General features: G+C 35.7%; 1 protein-coding gene across 1 annotated transcript in view; it reads left to right on the top strand.

Annotated features, from left to right (window-relative positions):
• Window positions 1–11,788, top strand: part of LOC133530412 (nucleolar protein dao-5-like) — a 36,011-nt gene extending 24,223 nt beyond the window's left edge. The window contains exons 21-23 of the mRNA XM_061868320.1: window positions 3,468–3,580; window positions 4,136–4,268; window positions 5,215–11,788. Of these exons, the coding sequence (XP_061724304.1) occupies window positions 3,468–3,580; window positions 4,136–4,264 (242 nt within the window). The 3' untranslated portion in view covers window positions 4,265–4,268; window positions 5,215–11,788. The remainder of the gene's footprint in view (window positions 1–3,467; window positions 3,581–4,135; window positions 4,269–5,214) is intronic.

An 11,788-nucleotide genomic window follows, 5' to 3' on the forward strand; every position in this document is an offset into this window, starting at 1 on the left:
TCCTGTGCTAGACCCTTGTAACGTACTCAAGACAAAAGAGTCGATTCTCTAACTACCTAAATAAAACTCTAGTTTAGTTACATGAGTCTGAAAAACATCGAGTCTTAGAGAGGACTGAAAGGACTCGAGTCTTAACCGACACTACTATCGGTACGAGCTTAGTAAGTGCCTTGTCAAAGCAATATCTGACACCGTTAGAATAGTATCTATAATATAATTATATATAAAATTATAACCCAAAGATTCTGTTACGAAATTTTACTTAAATCCTAAATGTTTATCAACGAAAGACTAACTTGATGTTATCAATTAAAAAAATATATTATATCATTCCTGTAGTGTAATTTGTTTTGTTTAAATATAAATTTTAGATATTTTAAGGTTTGACAATTAAGATATTTGAATGTTATGAGTTTTATTTGCGAACATATATCATGTAGCTTTATATTATATAGTAAATTGGAGGTATACATGTATGTTAGCTTACTTGGTATTGTATGTTTTGTGTTGTCGTGCAATAATTGAACGTTTGCCATCGGTGCCTTGAATACGTTATTTTACAAGTTACTGCATTTCAGAAAATAACAGTTGAATGAAAAATCTTATATGCCCATAGATACTCTTAAAACTAGCATACGTATTATAAAAAAATATATATTAAAACTAAAAACTACAAAACACGATAGAGAGACCCCACACTAGCGTCTTTTGAGCGTCGGCGTCTAGTCAGTTCTATGGAAAATGGCGTCGCAGCGCAGTTGCGCCAACGTTGCGTTGAGCAGCAGCCGTAGAGTTGGCTAGCCGCCGACGCTCGGGAAACGCTAGTGTGGGGTGGCCCTGAGAGAGACCTCACACTAGTCGGCGTCTAGTTATCTCTATGGAAAATAGCGTCGCTGCACAGTTGCGCCAACGTTGCGTCGAGCAGCAGCCATAGGGTTGGCTAGACGCCGACGCTCGGCCAAATAAAAGTGCCAATTTGATAGACACTTGACGTTTGTGCTTCCACACTTTGTTATTGGAAAGTCTGTGCAGAACTTGGCCCGACTGTAACGTTTTTAATGTTCGCAACTTTGGGAACAAATCAAATTATTTTAAACAATTATTTTGTGTTTTATGTAGTCACACTATATACTTATAGTCGAGAAATCGGGACAGGTTCCACCGTGACGGGGTGACCTAGGGGTTCGTGGCGTTAGCTAAAAAACGCCGGTTCGAATCCGGCCTTCGCGACTGGAGGGCTTCGTCACTTTTTCAATAATATATGACATCTATTCAGTTTATGAACATAGATTTTATCATCAGAGAAAGTTCTTTTTAAAACACAAAGAGTAATTAATAAGATATTAGAAATGCAGTGCTTTAATAGCGTATTGAAAACCAAATTGTATTCCTGGCAATATAGGCATGCTGTTAAACATATCGTAGTAGTTTGGTTATGGCTGCAAACATTTTTACATATGTACTTGTTATTACTGTTTTTAAGCTGGTAGCATTGCCAAGGAACATGGACTTCTTAATGCGTTTAAAAAACACTAGTGAAATTGATCACTGAAAAAAGATATCAAAATATGATCTGATTTTGAAATTCAAGTCAAAGTTATAGGCAACGTTGCTAGTTGATATGGTACCTATACCATAAAATTATTGTTGTAGTTTTGTACAATCTGGTCAGATATAATGATTAAAACGTTACCATTAGCCCTTAAAAATTTGCATTATGATATTATCTAAATGATTTTTTTTCGCAAAGAGCATTTCCAAAGATTTAATTAAAACAATGCAAGTCAAGGGTATGTAATGGTAGCTACCATAAAAGGAGAATGTTAACTTTCGTTAAGTCTTGTTTTAAACATTATTGTTTGCATTGTTTGGAGTAAGATAACCATTTCTTTCCCTTAATTTTATTTTGAAGATGTTTCTTTGACTTTTGGTATTAGGAAGATGTTTTTTTCTTCGAGCAAACTTAAACAGTGGCAATGTTATATTTTTAAACGTGACTAAACGACAGTGAACTCTCCGATTTGGACTGATATGCGTTGTATACCATAGTTCGTTAACGCATCGTACGTGCCAAGTTTGTATAGTTGTTTGTTTTTATTCGATCTTAAATTTTTATTTCTCATTGGCTAGATTATATTCCAAAGTATCTTTAAATGCAAGTACGGAAGTGCATACCGTAGCCTGGTTTACTGTTATGCTTCTTTGTTACACCGAAATAGTTATTTTAGCTTAAGAAGTAGGTCTGTCGGCGTTTTTGTATACCAGCGGATTTTTATATCATTAAATTGTATGAAATTCAAATTAAATTGGCTTTTTTTATGTTGTGCTGAAGAATAGTGAATAAATGCACTTCCATACACCATTGAATGATACTTTATGTTAGTGATAATTGTTTGTTATATTTTAGTGTCGTTTTAAAGTGTTTCACTATTGTTCGGCACATTATATAAAACCCTGATTGCCTTTAATATTAATTGTTGAATTTGTTCCCACGTCGAAGATTGACCGAGATATGAGACAAGGTAAGATATCATGTGCCTTACAATTAGTGAATTACACTTATCTACACTAAAATTAAATACAATATTTAGTAAATTATACTATAGTTCTTAGGATTAGAAAGCACTTCGCAGAAGTAAGCATGCGGTTCCAAATCAGGCACATTATGTGTTAAAATAAATGGCTGTGACACACGGGCAGACAGACTTACAGACGGACATGACGAATCTATAAGTGTAAGGCCTGAGTGGACGCTCGAAGCGGAGCGTGCAGCGTGGCGTCGGGCTCACGTGCTGTGAGCAGCGTGCACTGCGGCCGCTCCTATACGTTTGCATTTGTTTAATATGTACGCCGCACGCCCCGCCCCGCTGCACGCACAACTCGAGCGTCCACTCAGGCCTTATACTAAGAGTACCGTTTTTTACCATTTTTGCTAAGGAACCCTAATAAGCAATGAGCTATAATCGTGTTAGTTGAAATTATAGTTGGTTCGCGTTTAGAATACAATAAAATCATCATTGTATGCCGGCCTAGCGGTGCTTGTAACCAATCAGAATTGTTCCCAATTTAAAAGTATGCCTTCAACTGGTCACTGTGAACTTGACTTTCTAATTAGAAAGGATTTAATTGGTTACGGGCGTGGCGGACAATAATTATTTTACTGCATACTTATTAACGCCAACCCGGTTATTATTATACCGCGTAAAATACGTTAAAAAATCGTCAATCTTCTGCGGAATTCTTTCTAGTGTTATGAACGGAATATAGTTTTAAAGGGAATGATTTATACTAACCGTTTAGAATCAGACTAGAGTCAAAGGAATTTAAAGCTTCCATGCAATAGATATATTTTAATCCATATTTCAACGTTAGCCATCCGCGGTAGCGCGATCCTACATTGATAAATTCTAATAAAATATAAGTGTAATGAACCCTAGAGCATGTTTTGACCCGTGTGTTGTGTTTAGGCCACCCAACGTGCCTGCAGTTCACGGTGAACATGATCGTGTCGGTGCGCAAGTACCGCTGGCAGTGCATCGAGTGCAAGTGCTGCTCCGTGTGCGGTACCAGCGACAACGACGTGAGTGCACTTACCTATTGTCGGCACCCAGCGATTGGCACCTTCAACCATATTTAACCCTTTGAACGCTTTATGTCGTAAACACAAACATCACCCCAACGCCGGGCGCAAGGGAGCTAATGTAATTCTTACTCGAAAGTGTGAAGGTTAGTTTGACAGCGTCCGCCATAACACCTATAGTTGTCCAAGGCGCTGTAACGATGGACGACTAGGTGTTCTTGGCGTTCAAATGGTTAATAAATAAGTGACTTTACTGTAAAAATAGGTTCCACTAGGAAATATACGAAAATCTTACAGAAATTGCAATTGAATTGGTTGTAAAAATAACCCAAGACACTTGTTTCGTCAAATTTTAGATTTCTGGCCCAGAGAATTTTAAAATAGGGCAAAATTTGTTAAGGTAATATGACGAACACGAATCAAAATGTTATTAATACGCCTTAATGGGTTCGATCATGTTTAATGCTCGAGTTCTAATGACTGTTCCCGAAAAAGGAAGAAGGGTCGAAAATTGTCCCAAAACGCGTTATAAATGGTCAATTTGTTCGGTTATAGGACCAGCTGCTGTTCTGCGACGACTGCGACCGCGGCTACCACATGTACTGCCTCGTGCCGCCTCTCGAGAACCCGCCGGAGGGCTCCTGGTCGTGTGCGCTCTGCATCAAGGAGTTCCACACCAAGTGAACAGGTACTTTACATACCAACCTGAGTACTGGAGTACTGTACATGGCGACCCTGCCAACCACATACGGAGTGTTTGTCCCTTACCCAAATACAGGGCATCTTGAAAAGAAATTGTCTCTCCCTCTAAGACATCTGTTTGTATTGTATGTTCGATATATGACATGATATTTATGACAGCCATTTTTGTTTTCCCAATTTTTTATTATGACCTATCTATCTCGGAAACTATGGCTAAGTTTTGTAAAACATCTCACTCTGCATCAAGGAGTTCCACGCCAAGTGAACAGGCAGGCCCTACACTACATGACAATCATATGGGTGTACCGTGACAGATACAGATGGAAATAATTACTTCCTATGTGTATAATGTGTAATCCTGGGACACAGAATGGAAAAAAGATAACCGTAGCCACAGATGTGTCGTTAATAATCATGTAATCAATACTTGAAAATGAAAGCATTTATTTCGGTAATAATAACAATTACTTTCGGTTAGTAAGAACAGCGGGTCTCTATTGTTTCCCATAAAGTTTTAAGTCATAATATATTGTTTGTCCGCATTTTCGTTAGCCATAGTTTGGTTTTTCTCAGAAACGCGTAACTTTTCAGTCATAATATATTGTATATATTGTTTGCCATAAAACAAACCTAACCTAACTCTATAGGATAACCTAAGGGAATTCCTGAAAAGTTAACGGTTTCAGAGTTATGACTAATAATATGACTATCGTTACATTATGTCTTTCAATAATTATGCCAAACAAAGGGATCCCCTGAAGCTCGAACTTAAAAAGTATAAACCATATACCAACAATAACGTCCTAAACTATCTTTAGAGCGTTTTGGGGTCAAATGTAAGCCCGCTACAGTTTTTTTACAAATAAAATAAAAGCCTTTAAGGCTTGCTATCCATTATACGTATTACATTAACTTATTGTTTTAATTTCCAGGTTAAAAGTACGCTGAATTTGGCTCGAGGTACTTCAGCAGTTGCTGTAACATTATACTAAGTTATACGTTGCCATAGGTTATAGGCGGGTGTGGGCGGACATTCAAATACAAATCAAGAAAATAGGGAATATTACGCATAACTCTGGGGGCGCCACTACCACAAACTGTAGCCGACCGCCTTGATGCATCAATGTTATATTTATTCGTAGCATATAATCTGTGAAAACTTGTCAAACAACTGTCTATGGCATAATATGTATAAGTTATTCTATGGTTTACGATTTGTGCTAGTGCTGCGCTCTGGCGGCAGAACATTGCAGTAATACTGCCTATTATTACCGTTTTGAAAATAAAACTTGAGTAAGGAAGTTGTGTTTGATGAAATTTCTAAGTCGTTTGAATCATGTCTGTGTCATAAAGGAAATGCAAAAAGCTGTAGCCCCAAATCGTGGCATGACTATATCGTACAGTCACGTCTGAAAACATCGACACAATCGAAGTGCCAAAAATGTGTATACACGACCTTATGGCCCATATATTAGGGTAGTGTGTAGATATTTTTGGCACTTTGTCCGTATCGATATTTTCAGACGTGACCGTACGTCAGAACTTAAGTAACTTTTGACCACGCTCTTTATCTTTTTATAATAAGTAGCAAACAAATCAATCCGTTTTGTGACGCGGGTATCAACAGATTTAAGAAAGGATTATATGCTATTCTATCGGACCTATATTGTGTTTTTAACCTTTTAACCGCTTAGAATGTTTAATCGAGCGTGCTTGTGTCGCCGGTACGAAGTTACACGAAGTTGTGTCTTATTTATCAGACTGCGGCGAAATGACCTGGATTTTGTATGTCTTATTGGACTATGGCGGTTAAAAGGTAAAAAATTGAGTAGTATCAGGTAAAAATCGTAAATGTCCTTTCAATACTTCAAATTGTATTTGGCAGTTTTCGATGATCATCAGTGATTTTTCGGGTCTGAAATTATGAAACAATCTTTATAAAAACTTCTGTTTGAAGAAGACTTGTATACCAATTAAATAAATATCATGGAACACAATTTTTTTTACACAATTTGTCTAAATCAAAAAATAGAAGGTAAATAAATTTGGATCACAGTACAGCTAAAAATAATTGCTACATAAGTTAGTTTTAGTTAAATGGCACTAAGTGCGGATTGTAGACTTAAAATATATGTTAAATATAATGTAAAGTTACGCTCACACTCGCCCATGTCATAGATATATAACTATAATAGACGTAAGGAAATTACTATACATGGACAATATTTTGTACGTAGAAGTATCTGGTTTCCATGAAGCAAGCCGTGCACTTTTCAAGACAGGTAACATTCGTTCTCTAGATTTTTTTTAGTAACGTTTTCTAGAATTTTAGTGCATTGAAGATTCTTTAATTTTTGACAGTATTTTTTTTTTATTAAATGTTACTCATAGGTTTGAGTATATACAAGATGAAAAGCGTGAGGAAACGGAATAAAATTAACCACGTATTCCTGTGGTCATAAGAAGGAAAAATCTTATACAAATTAATAATTCCCCAAAGTAATTCCCCAAAAAAAAGTGTTTTTTTTTTTACTTTGTGTATGTGTTACATAAAAAGTACATGTTCTTGGAAAAATTATGGATTCATATGAATTGGTACATTTTTTTCGTAAAAACTAGTCTATTCAAAGTGTTCCTTGTCACTTTGATATCTGTCAATATATTTTTGTCTCTAAATACGATCCGGAATACACTGTTAAAATCTTTCCGTTTCCTCGCGGGCACCGTGTATTTTTTTTTGTAAGTAAAGTGTGGTTTTAATAGAACCTTTATTTTCAAACATCTATTATAGTTGTTGTCTATGCTAATGTGTAATAAATCTTATGTACTCAGTCTCGAAGTTTCTACCTCCACCGGTGCTTGCTTTAGCTATTTAGAACCGGCGAAACTACTACGCACTTGAGGTGTATTTTTCCAAACAAAAGTAAAATATCCTACCATCTAGACAAGGAGCTCACACTTTTTTAAAGAACGCTAGTGCAAATCCACTATTTTGTTTTTAAACCCTTTTTCAGGCATTCTTTTTTATCAACCACTTACGCGCTAATAGAATTTCAACTTTATTATTCCGATTTAAGGTTCAAATTGTAGATTGTTGCGGCCTGGAAAATGAGTAAACTATTTTTTTGTCAAATTTAAACTGTCATGAATCAAAAACAAAATTAAGCCAAAAAAATAAGCTTTAACTCGAGTAATTTTAGTCACTTGCGCGACATGTTTCGGAGAGCCTAGCAGACTAAGCACGGTCGAATTTCTATCGCCTGTCACGTTCTAACAAGTATGTAAGTGCGATAGTGACAGGTGCAACCATGCTGCCACCGCACCGTAGGTCTATATTACGTGTTAAACCGAATTTTTTGGCTTATTTTTTTATTATCAAACCTGCTCACGAAATTTCACAAAAAGCGCGACCTGTAGAGGAACACCGCCGGACATACTATTTTTTTAACTTTCGAATGGTAGCATAGTTTTGGAAAAATACCTCTCGTATCTTTCACAAGTATTCAAAGCACAAAATATGTAAATACGAAAAATCGACACCTTACACATATAATAGATATGATGCAATGTTTATTCTGTTTATGTCTGCGATAACTATGAGAAATCTATCAAGCACACGTTACAGTAGAGACTACTCTATTTTATTACTCTAGTATTTAATGCATTTCCATACTCTATGACAGGGATTCCCAACCTTTTTAGGCTTCCGTATTTTAACCTTTAGTCAAAAACATAATGGGGCATGAAGCCCCCATTTCCGTTTATAAAAAATCTAAGAACTCTATTCCTAAGGTCATGTGAGGTAAGTTAGTAAGTAAATATTCTTTATTGCACAAACAATTATACATTTTACATGCACGTAAAACTACCAATACATTTTAAAGGAAAATAAAACCAGGCAACAACAGGCGGTCTTATCGCTAAAAAGAGATCTCTATTATTAAGCGAGTAATTATTATTATTGGGGTGTTACGGGCCTTTGAGCGCCACGTCGACCAAGCACTGATCTATTGTGACGGCCCTTTAAAGTTCATCACTAATGCCCGTGGAATCCAGGAAGTTCCAGATTCTTTGGGCCGTAGTCTTCATGTGGGGTAAGAGAAAACGGGGCAAGAGTAGAGAGGATTTACTACAATGTTTCTATGCCATAATGTTACTTGAATTACAAGAATAATAAAAATAATAATTGCCCCGCTGGTTGGGAACCCCTGGTCTGAATATAATAAGTTGAAATATCTCTATGTACGCCGGTTCAGTACTTACAACATAATTTATTTGCTTTAAGGCTGATTTGTCAACACCTAATATTATCTGGTAGATGAGCATTTTCAGAAAAATTGGTACCATTTACTTTTTTCGAAAAACTAACATTGCTTGGGTTATTTTGACTCGGAATCACTAGCACTATTGATTTAAACAATACAAAATATTCCCTAGTTTTTCATACAAATTTTTGGTGTCAGTTTTATGACGGTTCATATAAAATGTATTGGAAAATGAGTCCTCGTGATTTTGAGAACATATAACCCAATATTAGATGGTTTTTCGAAAAAAAAACAGGCTGGGCAACACAGAGCAAACACACGCGCGAGGCAATTTCGTCACGCACAAAACAGCCAGTGTAGACGTCTACACTGTCCGTTTTGTGCGCTAGGAAATTGCCTCGCGTGTATGCTCGCTCAGTGTGGACCCGGCTAACATTACACTTTTTTCTGAAAATGCTCAAATATAAACCAGTTTTAAAGTGCGCGTTCCCACATATCGAATTTATCGTGGTGTGCGTTGCAAGAATATAATTTATTGGCATTTGATCGTAAGCGGGCATTTTAAAAATGGTTTATCTCTATTTGCAGATCTATTCTGATATAAAAACAAGGAGAGATAATATTATTTGCTATAGCAGCAATCAAACCTTACCATACTGTGTGTATTTGCTAAATAATACTGGCATACTGAAATTCACTGTAAATCACATGCATTCCACTTCATATAGCTGTATCATTCTGTAAGCAATTTATCTACATGGGTGTGGAGCTCAAAAATATCTACACATTGAACTTTTGCCATGGAATAAAATGTATGTTTTAAGTGGTTTGTTCGCTATGAAAGGGGATGATATTGTAGATATTTATGAGTGAATGTAGATTTGCTTCTATTTTCATGCGTTATCATTAAAATTGCCAAAAGCGGTAAGATTTAAATAATACATATTCACGTTAAGGTTTAGACTAACATTTGAAGGTTGTTTTCCCATTTTTTAACGCTACTTAACGTAATCCGTAATATAATGTACTCGAAAATAACAGTGAAATTAAATACTAAGGTTTTTCCGAATTTGTGACGTTCCTAAACAAAAGGTTTTCGGTTTATTTATACAAATCGGCGATTCCTAACTGCATTTTTCTGCTTGTTTGTCGTCTGACTACAAACTAGGGTACCTTTTAGTTGGGAACGACACAAATGTTTCCTGCTTGCCTTCAGCTCTCTGTAAGCCATTGAGATTGTGATAGTATGGGAAAACTGCCGGCAGTCGATAGGATTATGGCCTCTATTGTGTTTGGAATAAGTCCCATTTTAGTAACAGATACGCGCGACAAAAAAAAAAATCTTTCAGCTGGCTTTTTTTACTAAACCTATTTACGGTGTAATAATAGTAGTTTGTGACTGCTACATAACGAAAGACATTAAAATACGAGTGTGGGTAAATGAAACGAAGGAAATTAGTTTCATAAAAGGATCACACGAGTATTTTAATGCCTAATTATTTTACAGTTACATACACTGCTTTATCTGCATCAATATCATTAGGTTCAACAAAACAAATTAATAATATACTTACAAACGAACTAGAAGAAAGAACAAACTAAGAGGAAACGTCAAATGGTGTTAAATTAATTTTTTTTCACGTTTGTCACGAGTCCGTAGTTTTTTTTTATTCAGAGCGTAAACTAGAATCGGGGGTCGACTGCTACATCGATATCAAGTCATGCGAGATTCGTCAAAATTGTTTGTCATTCGTCACTGTCACACACATCATCTCGACTGATATTAAAATAGAAGTCAAATGAAATTCTTTTGTTTCTCAGGGATGTTCTAAATTTGAATGTAATTGCCATATGGCCGTCGGCGCCGACTCTAGTTTGTCTCTGAATTATAAACTACGGATGTGTGACATGCGTGAACAATTTCATTTACCGCCATTTGACGTTTTGCTTATCTTTTAATTTATGGAAGGTGGAGGTAAGGAAAGAAATCTCCATATACCAAAAAGTGTCATCAAAAAACCTTAAATAGGTGGTGCTACGATACCTAGAGTACTTGAACAAAAAATTAAATCATAGACAGCGCACTTCACTCCGTCAATAACGCCGAGGTTCTTAGCTACTCTAGCGCTACTGTGGAGATATTTGGAACTATTATTTATAGCTGACAGCTGGACACTTGCAACAGTTCTACCATAAGAGATGTCACTCCTCTTAATTCCACACTCCATATTTTAATTTGTGTGTATATTAAAAATTAGTTCGTTTTGTTATGGATGTAGATAAAGCAGTGTATGTAACTGTACATAATTAGGCATTAAAATACTTGTGTGATCCTTTTATGAAACTCATTTTGATTCGTTTCATAAACCCACATTATATCAATGCCTTTCATTATGTAGCAGTCATTTAAACTACTATTATGTTATGAACGTACTATTATGATAGAAATTATAGAATTGTGTATCAAACAATGATACCCTAATACTGCCGAAATGTTGCGTATTTATTACTTAAATGGAACTATCAATGTCTTTTCTGATATTTTATCGATCTTAAAACACTTAATAAATATACAGGGAACAATAGAAATCACAAAGCATTTTGTAATCGCGGTTTAAAATATAACTGAAAACTACAATTTATTTAGTACATTTAATGTTGCCATGAACGAAATAACATCAGTATTAAATAAGTTGCTATCGTTGTCTAAAAAGTGTGTTAAAGAGGTTACACGTTGATTCTATTTGTAAATAAATAATATAGATTAGCATTAAATACTTTACGCACATGTGTGACGAAATAAATAGTATATTACCAAAGAGAATTTGAAATAGAGGTGTAGCCACGTAAATTTACTGCCATCTTTCGACACATAATTAAAACTTTTAGAACGCCATTTGACTTTGATCCTTTCAGTTTACTAATATGTGTTAAATTTGTTAAATATCAAAAAGTGGCGCCATGTAATAGATCAAGGCCAAAGGTTTCCAGCATCGTTTCGAGCGATGGCGCCATAACCTTTTGTAGTGCCCGGTAAGATGGCGCTACTTATTGATATTTAACAAATGGAACAAATCAGTGAAAGAATAAGGATCAAAGTCAAATGGCGTTCTAAAAGTTTTAACCCTTTACCAGGCTAAGGGATATATATTTCCCACATGCGGCTCTTCAAACATGTGTTCTATTTTCGATGAGTAAGACTGACATTTGATTGTCATTTTTGAACTGTCAGCCTGGTAAA

This window comes from Cydia pomonella, chromosome 22 (genome assembly GCF_033807575.1).
Source record: "Cydia pomonella isolate Wapato2018A chromosome 22, ilCydPomo1, whole genome shotgun sequence".
NCBI classification, from domain to species: Eukaryota; Metazoa; Arthropoda; class Insecta; order Lepidoptera; family Tortricidae; genus Cydia; species Cydia pomonella.